The following is a 27,077-nucleotide window of genomic DNA, read 5'->3' as shown; positions in this document are numbered from 1 at the left end:
CGGAGCCCTCTCTGTGGGCACACACAGAGTTCATCATGTGGGGGGCAGAAAATCACCCCCCCCACACACACACACACACACATCTAGGCTGGCCTGGGCCACTGAGCACGACGTGCGCACACCATGGTGAGCAGGGAGGACTCGGCTGGCGGGCCTGGTACCTGTGCTCCGGGTGGCTGCTGCCCGGGGGGGCGGGGGGGGGGGGGCACAGAGGAGGCAGAGATGCTAGAGAGGCACAGAGTGGTGCATGCAGGACTTGCTGGAGGCTAGAGCAGGCTGGCCCCTGCTCAAGTGGGTGGGGCGGAGGAAGAGGGAGCCAGCCATTTTTTTCTAAACTAAAACCTCAGCATTCAGGTTGAATTGCCGGGTTGGCACTTTGCGATAAATAAGTGGGGTTTGGGTTGGAATTTGGGCACTCGGTCTCAAAAAGGTTTGCCATCACTGGTATACATCATATCGCTTGAAACCTTTCCTTTTCCTCGCGTCGCCCCTTTATCGTCCTACTTCTCTTGGCTCACACCTTTTAATAATGATTGCCCTACAGCCCGGAACCTTTATGTTGGACGGTGCCTGTTTCCCGCCGGAAAAGACACGCGGATGGACTGTTTTGACAGCCCCGGTAGGCGCTCTCGCCACCCTATCCTCCGGACGCCCTGATTGGCTGTTAAGGCCAACGCCGGCGTTCTGATTGGCTGAGAGGATTCCTCCGGGCGGTTCGCTTGCGCACAGGTAGGGAAGTTGCTATCGAGGGGCAGGTTGGCGGGGAAGAAAATTGATGGTAACTATGGCGACGGGGCCTAGTGTCCCTTCCCGAAGCCTGCGTTCAAAGGTCCAAAAGGGGTTTCCGCGTCCCGAAAATCGGCTTCTTCGGCTGAGGGGTTCGGGTGGGGTGAGGGAGTTGGACGGGGGGGCTCTTATTATTCCCTGGCTGAAACCGCAAAAAACGTGGCAGGGGAGGCCCGCGAGGCAGGGGCCGATATGGGGAGGGGGCTGGGGCTCTGATGGGGAGTGTCACTTGGTCTTGTTTGGTCTGGGCGGGGAGTGAAAGGGAGCGGTGTGGAAACAGGGTCCAGTTTTGCACGTTCTCCTACCCTACTCTCTGGCCTCATGGTGGGCACGACCACTCACCCTTGGGACGGCTTGTGCGACCCCCCCCCCGCCCCCTCCCACTTTGCACTTTTAAGTGCTTGTAAGAAAAGTGTGAAACTGACGTGGGTTTGAAAGAGTTGGTGCCAAATGCCACGCAGCGTCCCGTGTGCCAGGCTTGCCTTGGCCGAGAGATCCGTTTGGTGACTCCAAGCAAGCCTTTTCTCGCATCCTAAGACAGTGGTCCCCAACCTTTTTTCGGTTGCGTACCCGCTGGCAACTAATTTCTCTAATATTGTACTCCAATATTAGCAAACCCAATACACAAGTTCATTCATGTACCCCCAAATGCTCTAGCACGTGCCCCTGGGAGTGTGCGTACCCCAGGTTGGGAACCACTGTCTTAAGATGCCCTCTGCCGTTTAGAAATGTGAAGAAATATGTGCAGGTTAGCTTGATGTATTTGACAAACGTAGCTTTGTTGTGGTTTGCTCATCAGCTTCAACTTTGGTTATGTTATACTTCTATTTATCCAAGTCAAGTTATATAGTGGTTGTACATAGGTTCAATAAAAATAAGACATGTTATTTTATTTAATAGCTTTTATTATAATACAAAAAATGTAGTACCAAGAAGTGTACTATTGTATTGTTGAAGGCTTTCACGGCCGGAATCACTTGGGTGCTGTGTGGTTTCCAGGCTGTATGGCCGTGTTCTAGCAGCATTCTCTCCTGACGTTTTGCCTGCATCTGTGGCTGGCATCTTCAGAGGATCTCTGGCATCTGCTAGAACACGGCCATACAGCCCGGAAACCACACAGCACAACAGTGTACTATTGGTTTGCACGGACTGACTTGTCTAGCCTCTGCATGGTTTTGGTTTTGTTCTTGATCGTAGTTATCCATGTTGCCTGTTTGCTGTTTGGTCCAAACTTGCGTTGGGCAGGAGATCCCTTTGGTGACTCAAGGGAAGCCTGTTCTCACATTCTAAGATTGCCTCCGTCATTTGAAATGTGAGGATGATAATAATGATTCTGTCCTGTTCTGTAGAGTTGTTGGAGGAGCATTGGAATCAGTGCTTTGAACGTTGTGAGGTGCTGTATAAATAGTTTCACCTTATCACAGGGGTTAGCGCATATGCAGAGTGAATGCAGTCAGAACTGACAGGTTTCTGTGAGCTGTAGAGTTGCCAGCTGCCTGGAGTTTTCTTTCAGTCATTATGAAATTTCTATTTCTGTTATGGTAAAGGATGGCTGGAAACCTGAGCTTAAGATAAATTGTGTTCCTTCTCTGTCTTTTGCCAGTGCTCTTACCATGCCTCCTGGGAAAGTGTGCAGTAAAGAAGCCCTGGTCCTGCAGTGTGAGTGGGACATGTGCACCTTTGTGGTCTCCAAGATGGAAGAGTTCTGTGAGCATGTGTCAAAGCATTTGCAGCAGCACCTCCACGGGAAAGAGGAGGACGAAGATGAAGTGGATTCTCTCGGTAAGGGGCATGCACAGAGTTCATTTTAAAAATCCAAAGTCTGCCCTGAATAGGCCTTCAGTGTAAGTTGCAGTGATATTCTCTGAAAAACGTACTTGTACAGTTGTCATAGCTTAAATTCCAACATCCTTATTCCCCTCCCTTGCTTCAACAATGGTTGATTTTATTCATTAAAACACAGTTCATCAGAATCAAAAGCATTTTTGGAAAAGGGGAGAGCAGGCCTCCTAATTGCAGTTTTCTGTTTTTTTTAAGTCATGGTAACAGTCTTATAAATAGTTAGGACTATGATTCTACAGGGAGGGGAGTGAAGGTCCTTCTCTGCTGGGGACCCATTTATCGTAGTCTGGAAGTTAAATAAACTAGGCTGATGTAGAGGGTGAAGCAAGCCACGGGGGGAATTGTGTGATGGCTGTTAGAGCACCTAAAGAAAAGTAGGAGTCAGACATATATACCAGACATTGTGTTTGTCTATGGGAGGGAAGAGCCGTTAGTTCATTTTTTGTTCAGGGACAATGCTAATAACTTCAATAGAAGGAGCAGTTGTACCACATGTGCACACCTGTTGGGGAGACTGATAACTTGAAAAGGTCTTCTGCCTGCAAGTGTACATACCTGGGACTTGCACATGATGCTGCCTTCCTCAAATGGGAATACTGGTGTTTTTGCCTTCCAGAAGAATACACCTGCCTGTGGCAGGAATGTGGCTTCTGTTCTCCAGAGAGTCCGACAGACCTTGCCCGCCACGTGTACTTCCACTGCTACCACACCAAGTTGAAACAGTGGGGACTTCAAGCCCTACGTAGCCAGTCGGACCTGACCCCCTGCCAGCTGGACTTTCAGAGCCGGAACATTATTCCTGAAATTCAGGAGAACTTCCTTTGCTTATGGGAGTACTGTGAGGTGAGAGGTGGGAATTACTTTCAGGACAAGCATTGTTTCATGTGTGATGGTTGCCTTTTAACCTAACCTGGAGACTTCTACATGCCAAGCAGATGTTCTACTACTAGCCTGTCCCCTCCCACTCAGTGCTATTAAATATCCTGCAGGGTCTTCCCAGTGGTCTGGTCACGTATAGGGATATATTCGGCAGAAAACTAAAACATGTTTGTCAAACCCCTAAAATGTGCTTCAGATTCATTTCATGAACCAAGATGTTTTTAGCTTGAGCACGTCCTTTTATTTTCCTTTCTTCAAAAGCTGCTTGAGAGATTCACAAGATGTCTAAATTCTTCTCCAGAGCCTGTTGTGTTTTTTGTGTGCACGAACCTTTTGATTTCTCTGTCTTCCCTTTTCCCATCAGAGAGCGTTTGATAATCCTGAATGGTTCTATAGGCATGTGGAGGATCACAGCTTCTGCACGGAGTATAAAGCTGTCGGGAAGGAGAATCATGTTGTCTTTTGTGGATGGAAAGGTAGAGATTAGGGTTGCAAAGGAACTGCGGGGATTTGGGAGAGGGAGGGTGTGCACCGTGGGGCTCTGCATTTTTGGCTTGAAGGCCCAAGAAAAAGAGATGTCAAGTTTCCCAGAAAGCCTGTGATTGTGTTTGGCGGTTTTATTAGAAGCATTTATTGGCACTTGTACAAAAGTGAGTGGTGTATCTTGACTCTGTGGAGAAGCTTCATTTATTTATTTTATTGGATTTACACCCTGCCCATTCCTGGCCAAGGCCGGGTGCGGAGCAGCTTACAACTGAGTTAAAAGCGTAATTGATAACTTAAAACAAATCCATATCTAAATCCTAGCATTTTCAACAGCACGCTAATCCGCACAATTCATCTTAAAAATCCCTTCATCCCCTATTCTGACAAGAAGTCCTCTCTATTTGTCAGGCAGGGGAGGGGATGTGCAAGTTGGACGTGCGCAGAATAAAGGAAGCCAACTTCTCATTGGCTAAACGGATTTGTGGATTGCCTCAACCAAAGGCCTGGTGGAACATCTCTGTCTTGCAGGCTCTGCAGAAATTTTTAAAGTCCTGCAGGGCCCTGACAGAGTTCCACCAGACTGGAGCCAGGCCTGAAGAAGCCCTCGCTCTTGTTGAGGCCAACCTGACGTCCTTGGGGCCAGAGACCACCAAGAGGTTACAGTTGGAGGATCGAAGTGTCCTCCGTGGACAATACGGGGAGATGTGGTTTCAAAGGTATGAGCGTCCCAGATGGCTCACAGCTTTAAAGGTTGAAACCTTGAGCATGACCTGAAATTCTATTGACAACCAGTGCAGCTGGCCTAATGCTGGTGTAATATGGTGCCTCACCACTGTACAGGTGAGGAGCCTCTCCACTGCATTCTGGACCAATTTCTGTCAGAGTTGAAAAAAGGCCTCTCTGGCTATGTGACCTGGGCCTCCATAGTCAAGGAAGACTACAAGATCAAACCCAGGCTCTTGACAGAAAAGGCAGGTGTTAAAGCTGCTCCATCTAAACATGGCAGGACATGTAAGGCATTGGGTGTGTGTGTGAGAAGGAATCAAAAGCAGTGAGGAGAGCCTCTTCGAGTTTTCATTCCCTGCCGCAATGCCAAATAAATTAGTCAAGTTGTTTGGGTGCATGCCATATTGGTGCAAAGAAGGCTCTAAGAGTTACCTTTCTTCTAGATTGTGACTGTACCTTCAAAGGCCGGTGCAAGTTGCGCGAACACCTGCGTAGTCATACACAGGAGAAGGTGGTGGCTTGCCCCACCTGCGGCGGGATGTTCTCCAACAACACCAAGTTCTTTGATCACATCCGCCGTCAGACTGCCCTAGAACGTGAGTATCTGGGCAGCCAGTAGCGTAATGCAGAGGAGCAGTGACTGTTGTATATGAGGAAGCACGAATCTTGGTACAGTCAGTTTTCATCTTTGTAAAAATAGTTTGCATCCAAGAGGATTAGACACTTTGGTGGTTTCACGAGCAGTGCTTAAATCTGTGGAGATGTTTCTTGTATTTAAAGGGGGATGTTGCACAGTCCACAAGTATCAACGGAATGTTCTAGAAGGAGGGGCTGTGGCTCTGTGGAAGCCTCAGGTTCAGACCCCAACATCTCCATTTAATCAGGCCAGGCAGTAGGTAATGTAAGAGGTTCAGCCTGAGACCATGGAGAACCACTGCCAGTCTGAGTAGGCAATACTCACCTTGTATTGTCGAATACAATACTCACCTTGCTTGTTTGCTGTAAATAAATAGTAGGATACAAGTTCTCCTCTAAACCACAGATGCAATCTCTCTTGTGCTATGGAGAAGGAAGGGAGAGCACACGCAACACACGTGCCTTATTGTGACTCAGGCCATGGCTTTGTCAAAGTGAGTTTTGCCTATTCTGGCAGGCAGCAGCTCTCCGAGGGGTCAGGACTGTCACATCACCTTCTACTTGATTCTTTTAACTGGAGATTCTGGGAATCGAATCAGGCACCTAGACACTCTACCAATGAAGCACTGCCCCCTTCCCACCAACAGGAGCAACAGAATGCCAGGGTTTGAGACACTAGAGGAAGGGCTTGATATCTGCGTGAGGCTGCCTGCCGCCCCCCTGTGCAGCATGGCAGCCACTCTTGATGTGGAGGAGTCCTCACCCCTGATCCCACTGAGTTTTGCCTCCTGTTCCTCCTCCCCTTCCCCCCGCCCCCATTCTTCCTGCCCCAACTCTCTCTGCTTTACAGAACAGCGATTCCAGTGTTCCCACTGCTCTAAGAGATTTGCCACAGAGAGGCTGTTGCGGGATCATATGAGGAACCACGGTGAGTGGCTGCCCCTTGGCTCCAAAGTGTGCTTCTTCCCCTGCCCCCATCCTCCCTCCCACTGACCTTCCCCTCCCGGTGACCACCCCTCTCGTTTTTTTCGAGCAGTCAACCACTACAAGTGTCCCCTGTGCGACATGACTTGTCCTCTGCCCTCCTCCCTGCGGAATCACATCCGCTTCCGGCATAGTGAGGAGCGGCCCTTCAAGTGCAATTACTGCGACCACAGGTAAAGCCAGGCTGCGCCAGCGCAAGCAGAGAGGAGGGGCCCAGCTATCGAGAAACATGGCTGGTCTCTGTCTTTCTGGAAACTCGACCCGTCCAGTGACATCCTTTTCGATTGCAGGTGTTTTTCCCAGTGTGAGCGCACGAGTGTTTGAACGTGTCTCTCCGTGCTTCTCGCTGCTTGCCGTCTACTTCCATCCGTGCCTGGTTCTGAGATTCCTTCCTTCTTTTTTCCCCCCCTTCTAGCTGCAAGAATCTCATCGACCTCCGGAAGCACTTGGATACGCACAGCAAAGAGCCAGCGTATCGCTGCGAATTCGAGACCTGCAGCTTTAGCGCCCGCTCCCTTTGCTCCATCAAACTGCACTACAGGAAGGTCCATGAGGTGGGAAGGAGATGTGGGGGCTCGGATTGTTTCCTTGTGGATTTTGTTTAAAAGGTCCTCAGTGACCGGCGGGGTGGGGGTGGATTACCAGAATATTTACAGCTGCAGAAACTTCTGAATGGCTGTTAGTACCATATATACCGGCGTATAAGACGACTGGGTGTATAAGACGACCCCCCCACTTTTCCAGTTAAAATATAGAGTTTGGGATATACTCGCCATATAAGAGTACCCAGCGTATAAGACGACCCCACACTTTACAGATGATTTCCCAGGGTTCAAAAGTGGTCTTATACGCCAGTATATACAGTAGTTAGAATCTAAATGAAATTTTCCCAATTTTTCCCACCTAAAACACAGAGGCTTGCTGAGATCAGAAGGCAGACATCTAATCCATGGAATTTGCATGCCTCATACTTGAAAATACCCCCTAAGAGAGGCAAACAGGATGCTGGGCACAGAAGTCCACCACCGCTTTGTCCCTTCTACTGCTTTGAGAGATTTTCCCAGAGATTTCCATACTTTCCTAAGGACTAGAATTTACCTTTAAAAATGCTGAGATTCTCAGGATGCTGAATTTCAGAATCTTTGTTTGTACGCTACAAAAGTGCAATCCCCCATACCTCAGAAACTTTGTTGTAGTTGCTCAGAGATAATGATCCTAAGTTTACTTTTGTGGTCTCAGAATTTATTTCTGTCCTTTTATTACTTGTGTCAGAAAAAACCTGAGTAAAATGTTTCTGCTGTTCAAGAGTTGTAAATCAATGAACTTATCGGAAATGGCAGGAAAGGAGAGGAGCAGAGGTTCCACGGCACCCTGTTTACGCTCTTCAGAAAGCAGTTCTGTGAAACTGAGCTGTTGAAAAGCTTTTAGCCTATCTGAGATGCCACTGCTTTCTCTTCCTCAACACCTCCAGGGCGACTTGGAGCCCCGCTATAAATGCCACGTCTGTGACAAATGCTTCACCCGTGGGAACAACCTCACCGTCCACCTCCGGAAGAAGCACCAGTTCAAGTGGCCTTCGGGCCACCCTCGCTTCAGGTACGTGGGCCTTGACCCAGAGCAAGTGAGGGTATGGATTAGAAAACAGGTTTGCTGTTCCTCTGCTTGCCTCTTCCCAAGGCTGCTAAAGTCAGCAGCCTGTTGGAACCAGGGCCATCAAGGACAGCCGCTGCCGTCGCCTGGCATCCAGAAGGCTGTGCTTAGTGAGTCGGACTATGATCTCGAGGTGTGCCTTGTCTCCTCTTGGTAGCACGAAAGAGGTGCTTCTGGCCTGCGCTCAGGGTTTTTGAGATAACAGTGATTTCTGACTCCTTGCTGCTAGCACAGTGACTCTGTGGAGTCTATTTTTGGAAGAGGAATCCAGAATTGTCACCGTTCTCTCAAATTCCCCTGCCTTGGATGCTTTGCAGGCCTCCAAATTACCACTAGGTGGTGCAGCTCAGTATCTCTGTCCCAGCATCAAAAACATGTCCTTGTTCTCCTTGTCAGAAGTTAGAGCAATTTCCTGTCCCAGTAGATCAGGTGGGATGGCCAGTTGTCACCCTGTAGGACCTCATTGTGCCCCTGAAAGCACCTTCTCCCTTTGAAGTGAGATTCTCTGGAAAGATTTGTGTAAATTTGCCTCCCAGCTACCAATTCTTTTCTGATCTCAGGCGTTTAAAAACGGACTCTCTCCCTATCTGCCTAGTCTGTGTTGTCCAATATTTAGACTCCCTGCTGGCCACCAGAGTTTGCCAGGAGCAGAGAACTGGGTCTCTGCAACTGGGTGCCCCCCCCCTCCCCGCTCCGCTTTGGATCTGCCCTGACCCAGTAACTCCCTCCTCCTCTGCAATTCCCACCCAGGTACAAGGAGCATGAGGATGGCTACATGAGGCTTCAGCTGGTGCGCTATGAAAGTGTGGAGCTCACGGAGCAGCTGCTGAAGGACCGGGAGAAGCAAGGCGAGGTGCTGGACGACACGACCCAGTGTATGGTGCTGGCGGGGTCTGAGGGCAGCCTGCAGGGCATCATCCTGGAACCCCCTGCAGAGGAGGCCGCCACTGCTGTGGACTCGCCGCCAGCCGTGTCCCCCCAGCAGCCAGCAGAGCCAGAAGCCGACGTGTCTTCCGAGCAAGAGCCCAGTGCGCCTTCCAGCCCCATCATCCGCGTTGTGAACAGGACCAATGAGCGCGGGGAGAGCGAAACTGTGTACTATGTGATGGCCAACACACCCTCAGAGGGCCGAGCAGCAGTGCCAGATGAGTTTGCCACGGAGCCTGAGGAGAATGTCATGGACAGGCTGCAGAAGACAGCCGAGGAGCTGGGCATTCAGATTGTCTGACCCTCCTGGTAGCCCCGCCTTTCCCCGTATGGACCTCCAGGTCCCCCTTTTGCCCCTCCTCCCCCAGAGGCGGAGTGTCCTGCTTCCTGAAGGCACATTCTGAGAACCAAAGGCCATCGGTGCTGCCTGGGGAAAGGGAGGAGGAGGGTGACACTCTTTCCCACACACTTCGTGGTCAGCTGGCAGCTTCTGCTGCTGGCCGATCTTGCAGAGGGAAGAGGGGACGCCGCTGCTCTGCCGGTCGGTGCAAAGGGTGGTGGGAAACCTTCCTTCCTTGGATCACCGGCTGGAATGCCTGGCGTGCAGCGCCCTGATCCCATTCTGCGAATGGAAGGATTGGGGCTGATTTGGAGGCGCTCAATGTTCCAAGAGACATTTTTTTTCGCCCCACCCCACAACACTCTTTGGAAGATTCTTCCGTTCTTCGGCAGGCCCCTGGCAAAATGTGTCCATGCCAGACAATCTGCCTCCTTGACATGAACATGACTCCTCTGGTGCATGCGTGAACTGCAACCCCCCCCCCCCCCCGTCTTTTGAAACGTGGCTTATTTTCAGCCTGAAATTCTTTGCTGGGGCAGGAACCCCTGACTCGATCTTTACTTGACCGTGCTGAATTTGAGCATCCTCAGCAACCTCCCTGGGTGATGATGCTTCATTGACTCTCCGGTTCCCGTCTTGCTCTGGGAGAGGGACATTCAGAGGACCTCGTTCCCAGCTGCTGCTCCCCAGTTCACGTGTCCTGCCTTTGAAGCTGCCTCTCACATTGTCTTTGTGACACGAGAGCTGCTGGGTCACTAAGGAAGCCCCGGATCATGTGCTGGAGCTCTTTCCACCCAGCCTGAGAGTCCTTGGAAGACCCGGGCGGTGTGGGGAGAGAAGGCTTCACCCTTGTCACATTATGTTCTCCCAGACTGGGGTTCTAACTCCTGAATTGCAATGTTTGTGTTAACAACAGAAAATAATAAAAAAAATTCAGCTGCCAGCTCTTGCTTGATGCCGTGTTTCCTGCAGTCTCTCCCGGATATTCACACCAGTGGGTTAGATTTGTCAAATCTCAATCAAAGGCTGTCACCAGTGGGGTCCAGTTGATGGAGTTGCACCTCAGTTGGTTCCCCTGCATACATAAAGGGGATGGGGGGAGTCGTGTACAGGGTCTGGTAGCAAGGTTCAAATTTGGTAGCACCTGGTGGACAAGAGTTCTGGGGTGTTTGAGAGCCAGAGCTCCCTTCTTCAGCTACAATGGGAAGAATACTTGAGTAGGAAGGGCTGTTTTGTGGAGGGGAGCGGGGAGAGCTGGTGACGAATTTGTCCAGGAGCAGCAGTGGCGTAGGAGGTTAAGAGCTCATGTATCTAATCTGGAGGAACCGGGTTTGATTCCCAGCTCTGCTGCTTGAGTTGTGGAGGCTTATCTGGGTAATTCAGATTAGCCCGTACACTCCCACACACACCAGCTGGATGACCTTGGGCTAGTCACAGCTTCTCGGAGCTCTCTCAGCCCCACCTACCTCACAGGGTGTTTGTTGTGAGCGGGGAAGGGCAAGGAGATTGTCAGCCCCTTTGAGTCTCCTGCAGGAGAGAAAGGGGGGATATAAATCCAAACTCTTCTTCTTCTTCCTATACAAACCAGTCATTGGACTTCTGCACAAGGCAACTTTTTGAACAGAAGACTCGCTGTATGTTCACAGGCCTTGCATCATTTTGTTTCCACAACCACCCTGCGTAGTAGGATGCAGCAGCTGACGAGTCTTAACATGGCAAGGCTTGCTTTGGGTTGGGCTTTCCCCATCTGAACTCAGTGCTCTGCCTTCTGCCCTTTCACTGCCTCATTCAGGCATCAAATCTGTCAGCTGGCCCCTGTGTATTGCTGGCTGAAAATCATAACAGGAGTTGAAGGAAATGGCTTTATCCTTTGGCTGCTGTGCTGGACTCCAGCCCTGATGGTCCCGTAAGGATGCCAGCAGAGGAAGAAAGTCTAATCGCTTTCTGCTCTGGGATTATCTGTGGGGAAGGAGCAAACAGGTGGTTTGGAGCCGGATTAATGGAAGCTTTTCCTTCTAGGCTTACCCAGTTGGTTTTTTTCCTTGTCCTGCTTAGAGCCTGGGCAAGAAGAAAAACTGCTTTTCCTGGGCCTAGAATCAATGTGGGCTCTCTTAGGGCCCTCGAGCAAACACTCGGACTTGGCCAAGCCCATGGCAGGAAGTGAAAGAGAATCATCTCCTAATTCCATACGCTGTGAAAGGCCGAGGGCTAAAGCAACTCTGGGGAGTGTTGTCTGGAAGCGTTCAGTTGCTGGACCTCTTGGAGGCAGCATGCATCTGGGACTCCTCTTCTTCTTCCTACCTTTGTTTATGTTCCCCTCAGCTGAGGATCCAGAAGGTAAGTGGGGGAGAGAAGGGGGAGGGATCATCCAGGGTCACCTGCATCAGCAGACCTAGTTTTTTTTTAATCGGTTGTTGAGAGACCATCTGGCATCTGGGTGGAGTCAGGGCCTGCCATTTCTCTCGCTCTTTTTTACAAGCTAGCTACTGCAGGGTAGGAATGTCACTTGAACTTGGTACGAAAGTGCCTGTCCCAGAGGACCACAGTGGCCAGGAGGAAACGGGGCCAAGTAGTCCCTTCTGGGTGTCCGCAGTGCTGCAGCGGCTGCTTCGTTGGGATCTGGCTTATGGTGTTGCCCGCACTGCAGGGCACACTTGGCTCGCTTTGTTCCAGGGTTGTGTTGGTGACCCGGTCTGCCTGGCTATCTTCAGCGTGGGTGGAGAAAACTGCCAATCTACTTTTACAAAGTTTTGTCAAAGGCTTTCGAAGGCTTTTGTCGAATGATCCTCTGAAGATGCCAGCCACAGACGCAGGCGAAACGTCAGGAGAGAATGCTGCTAGAACACAGCCATACAGCCCGGAAACCACACAGCACCCAAGTTTTACAAAGTTGCAGCACGAGTTAGCCTGATAATGTAGGCAGAGTGATGACTGGCCGCTGTGTGAGACAGGATGCTGGACCAGAGAGGGGTCACCATTCTGATCCAGCAGGGCTCTTCTGATATTCATGTGGATGCTTCTGATACGAAAAATGGTGGTCTTGCAGCACTAGAGATGGAGCTCTGTGGCCCCTTCCCCAATCTGGCTTGACTTCCATAGCAAAGTCTACTTTGCATCTCTGGTAGCATCTTTCAAGGGCCCACTTGCAACCATCTCCCCACCTAACAAACAGTTAAGAAATGATGCCAATAAAAGCCCACTTAAAGCTGCCGTTCTGCTTTTCAATGTGCTCATCTACTGCCGGGCAAATGTTGGGAAATGCCGTAAACGTTGAGTCGCCAGCTCCAACTTGGAACAGGAGAGAGAGTTAAAATTTGATTTTAATAAGTTGCAGGCGGCATTGGAACACTTTGCAGGGGCTGTACATGAAACAAATGTTGGGAATGTCTGAAAATGCAACCATTCCACTTCCTCCAGCAACCTCGGACTCTTACTGGTCAGGCACAGCTCCGTTCTGTTTCGGAAGCTGCAGAGGGAAGCACAAGGAGGTGAAGCGAAGCCCGTGCGGGGACGGCAGCTGCTGTTGGTTTGGGTCCAAGGCATTTTGTCGAGGTAAGAGTGGCTTTTCGTGCGGGGGCAGCGGGCTGGCGTCTGGATCTGGGAAACCCAAGTCCAAATGCGACTTCATTGGCGCAAACTGAAAACAGTCTGGCTTCTCTGCCTCCCCAGCCCCAAAAGATTCTATGCCGTTAATCAGGACAAAAGGTAATCGAGGTTGTGAAGAAACTGGCCCAGTTCCATAGTAATGCTGAGGCCAGGGTGTGTGTATGTGTGTGTGGAGAGGCCGGGGGTGTGTGTGAGTCTGTGTGGAGAGGAAACCTTGGGGCAAAGTGCAGGATTAAAAAGCCATAATCCTTTTTTCTGAAGGATTAGAGAAATTCATGGAGGATAGTCCTAGCAATGGCTGATAGGCAAAATGGAGCCCCCATGTCTAGAAGCAGAATACCTCTGAAAATCAGTTGTTGAGGCCCTTCCCTCTGCCACCTGTAGATGTCCTTATTTTCACATCCTTTCCAATGCGAATGAAGAAAATCCTGTTTTGGTCCTTGTTCAGCCAGAGCCTTTTCAACTGAGACTGCCCCCCACCCCCACCCCGTCCCTGACCCTTTCATGCTTTCCCACATCAAAATGGCATTGCTGGATCCCATTCTGTTCCCAGAAGCCAGGAGCCTCTGGGGAGCTCATGAGATATAGAAGGAGGGGTGCCAATTCCAGGGTAGGAATTCCAGAAGATGTGGGGTGAGGGATCAGCAGTGATCTGAAGTTGCCACTCCCTCCAACTGGACTGACCTCTGCAGTCTGGAGAATCCTTGTAACTCTTGGAGAGCTCCAGGCCCCGCCTGGAGGTTGGCAACCCTACTTCCCTTGCCACATGGCCGTGGATTCCACAAGCCATCTGTTTGTTGTGTAAAGTAGTCAACTGAGCATTTCCATCCCTGAACGAATCCACGTCAGCACCACAAAATCCACAGATCTGACCCTTTTTCTTTTCCTGTAGTCAACTGCGGGCAACCTGAAGTGGGGCCGAACTCGATGGTCTACGGCAATGACTGGTGGGTGAACTCCGTGGTGCGCTACAGTTGCCAGCCTGGCTTCTTGCCGGTGGGAGATCCTGTGAGCGTCTGCCAATCCGACGGGTACTGGACCCCCAAGCTGACTTGCCTTCGTAAGTGCTTTGGTGCCTGCAGGACCATGAACTGCTCACACTTCTCCCAGACCTTGCTGTGTGTCTGGGAGCAGTGCACACCTGTGGCTCCTCCAGCTGATCTTTGCAAGTAGACCAGTTAGCAGGCAGGTTAGCAGACAGAGTGTTCTTAGCCGAAGATCACCCAGAGGTAGGCGTTGCCAACTTTCTCATGGGACCTGGAGATTGACTGAAATTACAACTGATCTCCAAACTGTTGGAAGTGAAGGAACGTTTCCTGTCTCTTGCCTCAGTGTCAGAGAAGAAGAAGAGTTTGGATTTATACCCCCACTTTCTCTCCAATAGGACACTCAAAGGGGCTTACAATCTCCTTTCCCTTCCCTGCACCACAACAAACACCCTGTGAGGTGGGTGGGGCTGAGAGAACTCCAAAGAACTGTGACTAACCCAAGGTCACCCAGCTGGCATGTGTTGGAGTACACAAGCTAATCTGGTTCCCCAGATAAGCCTCCACAGCTCAAGTGGCAGAATCAAACCCAGTTCTCCAGATCTGAGTGCATCTGCTCTTAACCACTACACCACGCTGACAGACTTACCAGTGAGTCAGATAGCTAGAGGGGGTCAAGACCCTGGGCACCTTTTCTCTACTGCTCTCATACCTTTGATGTGTAGACTGCTGCTCTCTGTGAAACTTCCTTCCTTCCTGCTTCTCCTCCACGCACCACCATTCTTGCACGCATCCCTCCATCTGGCACCATGCGGCAGAAAGGTGCAGATAGCATCCCTCACCATCCAGCTAGTTAGATTAGAATACAGAACCTCCTTCTCCACTTTTCTATCCGGAATGTTCACTAATAAAGACTCCTCACATTAGTTAGAAGCTATGGATGGGCTCGGAGCTTCTTTAGTTTTCAGCACAAACACATTCCCGGGGAAACTCTGCTGTGTTTCGCCTCTGTGCGCTCTGCTGTCATGCAAAGAGATCTCTTACCAGAGAGAATTACCAGCACAGACTACAGAAATCAGTTCGCCTGGAGGAAATGGCTTCATTTGCAGGTGAAACCTATGGAATCTCCCCTCGGTCTGCCTCCACATTTTCATCTCACGCTTCTGCCAAGAAACATAGGGTAACTTGTGCCATTCTTCTTTCTTCCATTTTATCTGTTCAGCACCCTGCGAAGCAGGTTAGTGTGAGAGGGAGTGATTGTTCCAGTGTGCCCTGGTGAATGACAAGGCTGTGTGGGGATTTGAACCCAAGCCTCCCTTGTTGTCACCCAACAGCTCTGCACCACATTGGCTCCCCTGAGTGTCCATCAAATTCGAACAACAGAGTTCTGTGTCAGTCTAAAGCGTTGTGCCTGATTCAAGCACCAGCTGGCCCAGTCTTAACTCAGTGCCTCAGCCTGTCTCTTCGGCAGCCTGGTCCTTTCCTGGAATCCTCCTTTGAATCATTTGTCTGCTCTTTCTTTCTTTCTTTCTTTCTTTCTTTCTTTCTTTCTTTCTTTCTTTCTTTCTTTCTTTCTTTCTTTCTTTCTTTCTTTCTTTCTTTCTTTCTTTCTTTCTTTCTCTCTCTCTTTCTCTCTTTCTCTCTTTCTCTCTTTCTCTCTTTCTTTCTTTCTTTCTCTCTCTCTCTCTTTCTTTCTTTCTTTCTCTCTCTCCGGGCAGGGATTTGCCTCCAAGGCCGTGTTGAAATCAGCAAGCGAGACGTCACTGGCGGCTGCTCCTCCACCTGCCCCGACGTGGTTAACTCGACGGCCATTCTCCAGCACGACTGTGTCAAGATCTCCGCCTGCGTCACAAAGCCAGCGGGTTGGATCTTCTGGTTCAGCCGCTGTGACTTCTGTGAGTGTGACTGTTACGTCCCCTGCGGTGAGTGTTCCAGTAGAATGGGTCCCCCCAGCATCCATAAGGGGTGGCACCTTTTTCTGAGGCTGTGGGTGTCCCGAACAAAGGCAGGTTCCTGGGTTAAGCAAAGAAGGATTCTCTGGCATGCAAACTAACAAGCTTCCATCTGTCTCTGTATCTGAGCTGCTTCGTGCAGAACGGCACAGACACACAAATGCCCAGCCGCTGAAGGGGCCGCTATTTCTGCATTCCCAGACTTCAGCTCGGTGAGAGTTAGGAACTTTCAGAACTGAAGATGGGATTTCTGTCGGTTGGTCATGCTTCTATCTTACCCTTCCACCAAGGAAGAAGAGAAGAAGAAGAGTTTGGATTTTTATCCCCCCTTTCTCTCCTGCAGGAGACTCAAAGGGGCTTACAATCTCCTTGCCCTTCCCCCCCTCACAACAAACACCCTGTGAGGTGTTTGAGCATAGAATAGCATACAGCCCTGCAAGGTAGACTAGTTGTGAGCAAGGGACTGTTGCCAGGTCATCAAGTCTGCACTGGTAAGGATGAGTCCAGGACTCTATTTTCAACAGCAGGATCAAGGCCAGAAATAGTTGAGAGAGATACCTCTGAGCATGTGCAGAGTGCATTTCCTGTGCTTCTCAGCTTTCCCTATTCATACATCCTTCAATTACAAGAAAACTGCATTGGCAGTCCATATGAATCGTCCAGCGCCATATCATTACAGTATCATGATTCGAGTGTACAGCTAAGATCCGGGAGACGTGGGTTCAAATGGAACACTCCTTGTAGAAAGGGCAGGATAAAAAATGAACTCGGTAGAAATGCACCACAGGTTTGAAGGAACTCAGAAGTCCACGGGAGCACAGAGATATGAACTGGGATTTCAGGCCAGAGTATGTGATAATCAGAGAAAGCATTTGCACAGCACCAAAGTTTCCATAAAGCCAAATGGCTGAAGCCAACTCCATGCAATTGACTGGAGGGAGAGAAAGATGCTGGCCACTCTGCCAAGGGGAGGCGTTGCCCCTCCACCCCCACCCCCCGCCCTGTCAAGGCGCACACTCCACCCACCTTGCTCCAATGGTTGAAACCCACTGTGACTTTTCCTTCTTTGTGAGAACCTGGTGACGTCTGTCTCCCCCACAAAAAGCCTTCAAACCAGGGTCAGCAGCCGTCCAAGAGGCTGTGGAAGAAGGGACGTGATGCTGAAATACTGCGACAGAGAACTCTTGGCAGTGAGATCTAAATTTAGAACTGCCAATGCTGCTTGCCCTGGGCACATGCAGCCACGCTCCCTGGCGTTTGCACTGTTGATATGAATAGCAGTACTGGTGGAACCAGAGCTCCCATTCACACCACACAAAGGTGCACTGGTTTAACACCATCATTCGGGAGATGGAGAGGTTGTGAACTGAGACAACATCCTCCCTGAAATGACAATCCCTTGTGGTTAAAAGTATTTTATGTGCTTTATATCTCACGTCTCTTCTTAGATGGGCTCTGAAGCAACTTACGCCATTCTCTTCTCCTCCATTTTATCCTCACAACAGCCCAGTGAGAGTACCCAAGGTCACCCAGCAAGCTTCCATGGCAGAGTGGGGGATCAAACCTGTGTTTCCCAGACCCTTGTCTGATACTTTAACCACTACACCATGCTTGTGTATGTGGTGACAGTTTCAGGTGGGTAGCTGTGTTGGTCTGCAATAGAAGAGCAAGATTCAAGTGCAGCTTAAAGATAAACAAGATTTCCGGGACATAAACTCTCAAGAGTCTCTGAACTTATGCCCTGGAAATTTTGTTGGAGCAGCAGTGGCGTAGGAGGTTAAGAGCTCGTGTATCTAATCTAGAGCAGGGGTAGGGAACCTGTGGCTCTCCAGATGTTCAGGAACTACAATTCCCATCAGCCTCTGTCAGCATGGCCAATTGGCCATGCTGGTAGGGGCTGATGGGAAACAGAGGCCCTGAAAGGCTATCTGGAGAGCTTGCAAGAACCCCTGATCTAGAGGAACCAGTTTGATTCCCAGCTCTGCCAGCCCTGAGCTGTGGAGACTTATCTGGGAATTCAGATTAGCCTGTACACTCCCACACACGCCAGCTGGGTGACCTTGGGCTAGTCACAGCTTCTCGGAGCTCTCTCAGCCCCACCCACCTCACAGGGTGTTTGTTGTGAGGGGGGAAGGGCAAGGAGATTGTAAGCCCCTTTGAGTCTCCTACAGGAGAGAAGGGGGGATATAAATCCAAACTCTTCTTGTTCTTGTTCTTCTTCTTCTTGTTCTTGTTCTTGTTCTTCTTGTTCTTGTTCTTCTTCTTGTTCTTGTTCTTCTTCTTGTTCTTGTTCTTCTTGTTCTTGTTCTTCTTCTTCTTGTTCTTCTTGTTCTTGTTGTTGTTGTTGTTGTTGTTGTTGTTGTTGTTGTTGTTGTTCTTCTTCTTCTTCTTCTTCTTCTTCTTCTTCTTCTTCTTCTTCTTCTTCTTCTTCTTCTTCTTCTTCTTCTTCTTCTTCTTCTTCTTCTTCTTCTTCTTCAAGTTGCCACTGGATTCAAATCTTGCTCCAGTAGTGGTGTGGTTAAGAGCAGTAGTGTAGTGGTTAAGAGCGGCAGAATACTCTGGTGAACTGGGTTTGATTCCCCACTCCTCAACATGAGTAGCAGACTCTTATCTGGTGAGCTGGATTTGTTTCCCCTGCTCCACCACACAAAGCCTGCTGGGTGACCTTGGGTTAGTCACAGTTCTCTGAGAACTCTCTCAGCGCCACCAGCCTCACAAGGTGTCTGTTGCAGGGAGAGGAAGGGAAGGACTTTGTAAACTGCTTTGAGAGTCATTATAGTTAAGAAAAAGGGGGTATAAATCCAAACAGTTCTTCTAGGCCCCTTCCACACATGCAAAATAATGCGTTTTCAAACCGCTTTCACAACTGTTTGCAAGTGGATTTTGCTATTCCGCACAGCTTCAAAGAGCACTGAAAGCAGTTTGAAAGTGCATTATTCTGCATGTGTGGAATGAGCCCTAGATAACCTAGGTGTGGGGCTTTGGATCTTGAGATGCTCTGTGGAAAGGTGGGCATATAAATGTTTAAAAATACGATGAAGAAATAAAGAAGTGGTCTTTACCGCAGAGGTCTCTGGTAAGAATGCAGGTTGCCAAACCCACTGTCTTTTCTTCTGCAGCTGACTTGGCATAAAGGCCGGGACGGACGGGATGTCTGCTGTGTGTGCCCGGACACCCAACTTGCATATGTGCAAGTGAAGTGTGCTGACACTGGTGGATCATAAGCACACTGAGTCTTCTCTGGCTTCTGACCTGCCAGTGAAATGGACTTTACTGGGCTTCTTCCTGGACTCTCATCTTCCTAACTAGTTTGAGGAAACAGATGGATAGAACCAACAGTTCGTGGATTCCTCACTGGCAAAGCACAGTGATTGTTGCGTGGACTGCCTGGGCACCAGTATTTGTTGGAACAAGGCGCCGACTCTGGATGGGCCAGTGAGGAGTAACAGTCAAGGGCTCAGTGAAAGAGCCACGGCTTTGTGTGCAGAGGGACCTGGGTTCAGTTCCTGCCATGTGGCTTCTTATGCGAAAGGAACTCCGGGGCCAAGAGACACAACCTGAGCCACTCCAAAGAGCAAACACAGATCCAACAGCCCAGATGGCTCTTTGAGTGTGTTAAATGCCTTCAAGTCACCTCTGGCTCCTGGCAAACCCATGAACCAATGTCCTCCAAAACATTCTCTTGCTCATGGTGTTACTCCTATCTTGCAAATGATGGGCCGTGGCTTTGTTGATTGAGTCGATCCATCTCACATTGGGACTTCCTCTTTTTCTCTGGCCTTCGACTTTTCCTTGCGTTATTGTCTTTTCCGGTTACTCTTGTCCCTTCATTGTATGACCAAAGTACAACAGCTTCTGTCCAGTCATTTTAGCTTTTAGGGACAGTTCAGACTTGATTTGATCTAGAACCCACTTTTTTTTGGTGGGGGTGGGGGGAATCCGTAGTGGTGGAATCTCCTCCTTTGGATGTTTTTAAACAGAGGCTGGATGAACATATGTCAGGAGTGCTTTGATTGTGTGTTTCTGCATGGCAGGGGGTTGGACTGGATGGCCCTTGGGGTCTCTTCCAACTCTATGATACTATCTCTTCCAACACCACATTTCAATGGAATCTACTTTCTTCCCTTATTGACCAGCTTTCACACCCTCATACATACCGTGTTTCCCCGAATATAAGACAGTGTCTTATATTAATTTTTGCTCCCAAAGATGCGCTATGTCTTATTTTCAGGGGATGTCTTATATTTCTGTATTCTGTTCGTCGGGCATGCTTCCAAACAAAAACTTTGCTACGTCTTACTTTTGGGGGATGCCTTATATTTCGCACTTCAGCAAAACCTCTACTATGTCTTATTTTCTGGGGATGTCTTATATTCGGGAAAACAGGGTAGTAGTAAGGATTATTTGGGGATGAATCAATTTGACTCTTTACCCACACTCTTTCCTGCACTGGATTGTGTGAATGGGTTGAGTGCGTGCCATTAATTTCTGCACACTGGCTCAAAATTAAGATCTCTGCATCTTTAATAATAACCTTGAGTGTCCGAGAACCACAAAGCCCCAAGCGGCATCGTGCCCCCTTTCCCAAATAGCTGCAGTGTTTCTCGTCTTCCCAGCACTGTTGGCCACCCCACCCCCTCGACTTCTGCAGCCTGGATTGTGCCAAGGGGGGCCTGGGGAGAAAAAGAGAGCGGTTGTCTGGCTCCCCTGTTGAAGCAGGCGGAGGGCGTAGCTCAGGATGCTGGATGTTCAAATCTCTGCCAGCATCAGCATTTCTCAGGGCGAGATGCGCACTGGTGATAGGTAGAGAATTTAAAATGATCCAGAGGCAAAATCTGCCAGCTTGTCTCGCTGCCACAGTGTTAGACAGAACTCCTGGGTATGAAGCACTTCGGAAAGCGAGGCTGGTCAGGACGTGGACCTTCTGTGTGGGTCTGCAGCAGATGGGCTGAATTCAAGTCCTGCAGCACTTTAGAGAGCCACAAGATTTCCAAGGTGTAAGCTTTTGAGACTCAAAGCTTCCTCCATCAGATACGAAGATAGCTTTGAATCTCAAAAGCCCGAACCCCCAAAATCTCCGAATGTTAAAAAAGATTTTTTTAAAGAACAGGCTGCCAAAAAAGGTGGGAAACTCACAGCCTTGCTGTTTGAAGTTATACCTCGTAAATCCTCTGGGTCTCTTTCTTAGGTGCTATTCGACTGGAATCTAGATCAGGGAACCTGTTCCCAAATTAGCAACTCAGCAACAGAGGGAGCAGCCTTCCTTAAAACAGATTCCATTCAAATGATTTCGGTTTGCAGTAAAAAAACAGCCGGTAAATCTGAAATCCCGTTGAGAATAAAGACAGGGCAGGATGTAAGCGACATGCTTTCTCACATTCCTTCCAATTTCTCCGAAAATTAAAGGCTGCTTCCACCATCCGTGCCCCGGCAAGTGCCAACTCTGTTTGACTGGCTCCCACAAGGAAAATGTTCCTGAAGATTCCTAGAGTGTTTTGTGCTGGCTTTTGAACAGGAAAAGAAGAGAAGGGGGTGGGGGGGGGGAAGCGAAGGAAGAAGGGACTGACGGGGAATTGGGCTGAGGGGGGAGCCCAAAGATGCTGTTGGGATACACTGCAAGTGAATGTTTGCAGCCCAATTCCTGGGGTCTCCCTGCACATGCAGACGATGCTCTTTGAAGAGACCCCCATGAGGAAGCTGAATGCTTCGTGTCCCAGATTTTCAAACTTCAGCAGAGAGCAAGGCCAAGAGGAAGGCTGGCTGATGCATGCTAAAATACCTCCCAAGTAGTAAATTGTCTGACTGATAAGGAGAATGTGGGGGAAGGGAGGAGACCATGTGGCAAGGATATCAGTGCGCCTCTGGCAGCTATGGTTGCCAACCTCCAGGGGGGACCTGGTCTTCTCCAGGAATAACAGCTGACCTCCAGACTGCCAATGCCTGCAAATCCCCCTGGAGAAAATGGTATGCTCCAGCTTCAAGGTGAAATCCTTTCCCAGATTTCCCTCTCCGCATGCACCGCCCCAAAATCACAATGCCTCTCTCTCTGCAGCAGGAACCCGAGAGCTGTGGGAATTATTTCCTTGTGAAAGCTTCTTTTTTCTTTCTCTGTGTGTCATTTGTTTCATTGTATAATTTAAGATTGTTTGCCACAGTGAGAGGGGGCAAGAAAAGTGAAGAGGTGCAGCTGGGGGCATCTCTTAGACACGGGGGCCACCTTTGCCCCTGCCCTGTCACCCACCCCTCCCCTCCCTGTGGCTTTCTTGCTGCCCCCTACGGTTGCCAATTTCTAGATGGGGGCTGGAGACCCTCTGGGATTATGACTGACCTCCACGCAACAGAGATCCGTTCACCTGGAGAAGATTGTACCCAACTGAAGTCCTGCTAAAAGCCATGGACTCTAATCTGGAGAGCCAGGTTCGAGTCTCCTATCCTCCACATGCAGCCTGCTGGGTGACCTTGGGCAAGTCACAGTTCTCTCAGCTCAGAAGGTGTATGTTGTGAAGAGGGAACAGGAAGGTGATTGTATACCACTTTGAAGCTCCTTATGGTAGGGGAAAGTGGGGTATAAAATCAACTCCTCTCCTCCAGCTCTACCCATAAAATCTCCAGGTATTTCCTAGGCCAGAGTTGCCATCCCTATAGAGAAGAGAGAGAGAAGAGTTTTGGAATTATATTACCCCCTTTCTCTCCTATAAGGAGACTCAAGGTAGCTTACAAGTTCCTTTCCCTTCCTCTTCCCACAACTGACACCTTGTGAGCTAGGTGGGACTGAGAGAGTTCTGAGAGAACTGTGACTAGCCCAAGGTCACCCAGCAGGAATGTAGGAGTGCGGAAACACATCTGGCTAGCCAGATAAGCCCCCACCACTCAGGTGGAGGAGTGGGGAATCAAACCCGGTTCTCCAGATTAGAATCCACCTGCTCATAACCACGACACCACGCTGACTCTCATGGGAACCATTTTTGTGCAGGATGAGTTATTAAAATAAAAACAAAGGGATGCCCCCGAAAGAGAGGAGGAGGAGCACCATCCAGCTGGGTGACTGCTACAGGGCAGGGTTTTGTCCCCGTCCCTCCTGCTTGCCAAATGTGTGTTGAAGCAGTCAGCCTCCATTCTCACCACAAGAGGGCAAAGTGCTGGAATGAGAATCTGTGTATAGGCAGATGGGGTTTATCGACCTTGTGAAATGTTTGCTTGGCTTTCATATGAACTTTCCCCAATTCCCTTGATATCTGCTGCCACCCCTCATGGCGTGGGAAATTTCCTTGTTGGTGTGTGCAAATCCTATGCTGGCATCTTGCCCTTCTCGTTCCTGCATCGTCTGCATAAGGTCCCAGACATCTCTGCTGACTGGGTAATAAATAAGCCCAAGGCAGGTCCCCACCCCTGACTTTGGAGATTTGCAAGGGAAAGAAGGAGCTTTGGACAAGGGCGGACAAAGTTGGGCTGAGGGGTACTAGTCCAAAGCTGCATTCAGAGGGTTGCCCAGTTATCCGTGTGAGTCCCGTGTCATTGGTGCTGCACTGAAAATGCTGTATGGTATCTTGCTTTGCTATGCTTAACCAGTCTTTATAAAGGCCACTGGATTATGTCTGACTCTTTCCTGGTGGGATAAACACAGTGTGGCCAGACTGTGGTATCACCAAATAATCTTTCCCAAGAGCACTTGATTCCCAGGTGGAAAGCACATCTGTGCAGGAAACTCTCTCTTGGGTGCTGTGTGGTTTCCGGGCTGTATGGCCGTGTTCTAGCAGCATTCTCTCCTAACGTTTCGCCTGCATCTGTGGCTGGCATCTTCAGAGGATCTGATGTTGGGAAAGCAAGTGGAGTATATATAATTATAAGTGGAGTATATATAATTATCCCCACCCTGGACACTCCAACAGATATATATATATACTCCACTTGCTTTCCCAACATCAGATCCTCTGAAGATGCCAGCCACAGATGCAGGCGAACCGTCAGGAGAGAATGCTGCTAGAACACGGCCATACAGCCTGGAAACCACACAGCACCCAAGTGATTCCGGCCGTGAAAGCCTTCGACAATACATTAAACTCTCTCTTGTTCGGAAGTGCACAAACTATTAAAACGTTGGCTCTTAGATTGGGAATTTGCAGAATTATATCCAGCAGCTAAACGAACTTGCTCTCCTACACAATTTTTAATTCCATTTGAGCAGGGTCGCACAGCCCATTACTTATATTTTCTAACTAACCCCCGCTCAAGAAGAGCTTTCACAATTGCTAGATTTAATGCCATGCCGTCTGCCCTACTAAATGGCAGGTTTAATAACCTAGAGGAATCTAAAAGGTTGTGTAGTTGTAATACCAACCAAGTTGAAACATTGGCTCACCAGATATTACATTGCACTAGATTTGCCAAAATTAGATCTAAATATGGCGATTTGTGTATCCTCTTCCAACCTGAGCGAACAGATTTTATCAGACTATTTCTCCTGCTGAACAGCCCTGATTCTGTTTTTTGAGAAGAGGTTACAAGCTTTGTTATGGAAATAATTCAGATCTGTATTTATCTGATGTTGTCTTTTTTTGCTTTTAAAATCCTATTTCTGTTTATGCCAATAAAGGCTTTGCTCGCTTGCTTGTGCAGGAAACGTTTTGTTTGTTGTAGCAGTCTAGTCGCTACAGCAGGAAAGTTGAAGGGAACCGCACTGAACACACATCAGTCACCAAATGTTTTAATTGACTTTTGTGAAGACTGCAAGCCAGCTGATTTGGAAAGTTTGTTAATGCATTTAAAATATGCACATGTTCCACATGCATTTGCATTGCATTAACAGCAGTGCAGAGGTGGTTTGTTGCCTTGTTACAGATCTGTGTTCAAAGCCTGTCTTTTCCCAGCTTCTTCCTTCTATCACTCCATTCCCAATGCAAAGGGCAGACGGCATCTGAAAATGCAAGACTGTACATGTGTGCTTCTTCCAGGGAACGAGGCGTTGCTTTTTGTTTATGTGGTCTCAGCATCATCTTGTAGACTGACAGGATCCCTAAATGCTAACGACGACTTCAGACATCATGTGTGCTTTATATTAGTCCTTTTCAACAGTGGTTGTTAACCAGCGTGCTTGAACTGGTGGAAAACTTGCTTTGAGACGCTTTCCAAAATAACTTATAATGATTGTATGAAAATGCACCTGAGAGCCTATGTCCATGTGGGGCTGGAACTCCTGATTCACTAACTCACATCATTCTAGAACAGCGGTTCTCAACCTGGGGGTCACTACCGCTTTGGGGGTCGAACGACCCTTTCACAGGGGTCGCCTAAGACTCCGTGCATCAGTGTTCTCTATCTGTAAAATGGATAAATGTTAAGTTTGGGGGTCACCACAACATGAGGAACTGTATTAAAGGGCCGCGGCATTAGGAAGTTTGAGAACCACTGTTCTAGAATGCCATTTGTTTGCTGAGCCCCGTCATGGTTTTCTTTCACTTTTATTACAGAGAAAAATTTCCATTAATAATGGTCAGAAAATTCTGTTCCCATTGTAAGGCTCTAATAAGGAGATCTCCATTTTAGTATCTAAAACGTTATTAACACTGTTAACCTTTGATAAATAATAAGAAGAAAAGTTTGGATTTATATCCCCCCTTTCTCTCCTGTAGGAGACTCAAAGGGGCTTACAATCTCCTTGCCCTTCCCCCCTCACAACAAACACCCTGTGAGGTGGGTGGGGCCGAGAGAGCTCCGAGAAGCTGTGACTAGCCCAAGGTCACCCAGCTGGCGTGTGTGGGAGTGCACAGGCTAATCTGAATTCCCCAGAGAAGCCTCCACAGCTCAGGCGGCAGAGCTGGGAATCAAACCCAGTTCCTCCAGATCAGAGTGCACCTGCTCTTAGCCACTTTATGGTTACTTACATTCCAGCCTAATGTATTGATTTATTATGTGCTATTTTAATTGGTTTAGTTATTTTATCTATGTTATATTTTAATATTTGTATGAATATTTTTCTTTTGTTATACGGAATGCCATGACTGGATGTTATTTATAGAGGTTATTTTGCTGTTCATTGCATCTGCCAATTAAGACGTCCTGTGACTAATGAAAGAGGCATTTGTCAGTCTTATTTGTTTACTTCATTCATATCCTGCCTATCTCCCCAATCAATACTCAAAGCAGCTTATATTCTTCCCTTCTCCATTTTATCTTCACAACAACGATGCGAGGTAGGCTAGGCCCCTTAGCTCCACTGCACCACACTGGATCAGTTGGATGCCCAAATCAGTCTGTTGTTCTTTAAGAGTTGTTTTGGCCTGTAACGGCTAGAAGGACCCGGAGGCTGACTCAGATCCTGGCAGTTCCATTTGTTCCCAGCTTTCTCCTGGCTTCCTCTCATCTCGTCACCAAAATTCCTCCCTTGCTACAGCTCAGGGGAAGCTCAGCAGCAGGTGGTGGGTGCTAATCTGGCATCGCCAGAAGCCACTCATTTCCATATGCCTTTGGTAATTCTCTTGCTGCTGGAGGTGGGAGAAGCATACGACTGAGAGGGTTGGTGAGATCTGAGCATAAGCACACGTTGGCGCCGATCAGGGGAAGCTGGGCCATGGGCTGCTCTGTTAGGTTCCCATTTGTACACTGTGGCGAAGCATCTGTTCGGCAGGCAGAAGGTTGCAGGTTCGATTCCTGCCATCTCCAGTCAAAGAATCCGGCAGTAGGTGATTCTGGAGGGCTGCTGCCGGTTGAGTAGACAAGGCTGTCCTTGATGGACCAGTGGTTTGGTTCAATATGAGGCAGCTTTAATTGGGTGCTTTGGGTCAGTGGCAGAGCCCCAGACTCAGCCTCTGGCATCTCCGGTGGAAAGAATCAAATATTGGGCTGATGTGAAACACCTCAGTCTGACACCCAGGGGGACACCAATAATCTCGGGCTGTCAGACTGTCCCTTGCTTGAGGTCTTTTAACAGCAGCATGGGGGTGCTCTAGTTCTGCATTTCCTTCCTGGAGGGGGCAGTTGGGTTCATAGTCTAGAACAGTGATGGCGAACCTTTTTGAGACCAAGTGCCCAAATTGCAACCCAAACCCCACATTTATTGCAAAGTGCCAACCCAGCAATTTAACCTGAATGCTGAGGTTTTAGATTAAAAAAACCCGGTTGGCTCCCTCTTCCTCCACCCCACCTGCTCAAGCAGGGGCCAGCCTGCTCTAGCCTCCAGCAAGTCCCATGTGCACCGCTCTGTGGCTCTCTAGCATCTCTGCCTCCTCTGTGCCCCCCACCTTGGGCAGCAGCCACCCGGAGCACAGGCACCAGGCCCGC

At 49.1% G+C, this 27,077-nt stretch overlaps 2 protein-coding genes across 4 annotated transcripts; both read left to right on the top strand.

Annotated features, from left to right (window-relative positions):
- Positions 1-647: 647 nt before the first annotated feature.
- LOC125442165 (histone H4 transcription factor) lies at positions 648-10,199 on the top strand. 3 transcript variants are annotated; one of them, XM_048513344.1, is made up of 10 exons: positions 648-729; positions 2,390-2,568; positions 3,245-3,471; positions 3,872-3,983; positions 5,163-5,315; positions 6,206-6,283; positions 6,392-6,512; positions 6,755-6,893; positions 7,811-7,935; positions 8,740-10,199. In XM_048513344.1, exons 2-10 carry the CDS (start codon positions 2,400-2,402, stop codon positions 9,215-9,217), a joined length of 1,602 nt encoding a protein of 533 aa, XP_048369301.1. In that variant the 5' UTR covers positions 648-729; positions 2,390-2,399; the 3' UTR covers positions 9,218-10,199. The 3 variants fall into 3 exon arrangements, with proteins under 3 accessions (XP_048369301.1, XP_048369299.1, XP_048369300.1); XM_048513342.1 differs by lacking the exon at positions 648-729 and adding an exon at positions 734-778; XM_048513343.1 differs by lacking the exon at positions 648-729 and adding an exon at positions 756-829.
- A 1,133-nt stretch (positions 10,200-11,332) lies between these two features.
- Positions 11,333-19,714, top strand: LOC125442043 (sushi, von Willebrand factor type A, EGF and pentraxin domain-containing protein 1-like). The gene is made up of 5 exons (XM_048513145.1): positions 11,333-11,593; positions 12,674-12,808; positions 13,755-13,922; positions 15,567-15,770; positions 18,920-19,714. Exons 1-5 carry the CDS (start codon positions 11,356-11,358, stop codon positions 18,931-18,933), a joined length of 759 nt encoding a protein of 252 aa, XP_048369102.1. The 5' UTR covers positions 11,333-11,355; the 3' UTR covers positions 18,934-19,714.
- The last annotated feature ends 7,363 nt before the right edge of the window (positions 19,715-27,077 follow it).

This window comes from Sphaerodactylus townsendi, linkage group LG12 (assembly GCF_021028975.2).
Source record: "Sphaerodactylus townsendi isolate TG3544 linkage group LG12, MPM_Stown_v2.3, whole genome shotgun sequence".
Classification (NCBI taxonomy): Eukaryota; Metazoa; Chordata; class Lepidosauria; order Squamata; family Sphaerodactylidae; genus Sphaerodactylus; species Sphaerodactylus townsendi.
This window is presented reverse-complemented; position numbering and strand designations above follow the sequence as displayed.

What these genes read in the sequence shown, in the direction of transcription:
- LOC125442165 (XM_048513344.1), top strand. Translation starts at nt 2,400, where the DNA reads ATGCCTCCTGGGAAAGTGTGCAGTAAAGAAGCCCTGGTCCTGCAGTGT. An exon ending in TGTCTTTTGTGGATGGAAAG is followed by an intron (nt 3,984 to 5,162) that starts GTAGAGATTAGG and finishes CCTTTCTTCTAG; the next exon opens with ATTGTGACTGTACCTTCAAA. An exon ending in GGATCATATGAGGAACCACG is followed by an intron (nt 6,284 to 6,391) that starts GTGAGTGGCTGC and finishes TTTTTCGAGCAG; the next exon opens with TCAACCACTACAAGTGTCCC.
- LOC125442043 (XM_048513145.1), top strand. Translation starts at nt 11,356, where the DNA reads ATGTGGGCTCTCTTAGGGCCCTCGAGCAAACACTCGGACTTGGCCAAG. An exon ending in CTCAGCTGAGGATCCAGAAG is followed by an intron (nt 11,594 to 12,673) that starts GTAAGTGGGGGA and finishes CACTTCCTCCAG; the next exon opens with CAACCTCGGACTCTTACTGG. An exon ending in GTCCAAGGCATTTTGTCGAG is followed by an intron (nt 12,809 to 13,754) that starts GTAAGAGTGGCT and finishes CTTTTCCTGTAG; the next exon opens with TCAACTGCGGGCAACCTGAA.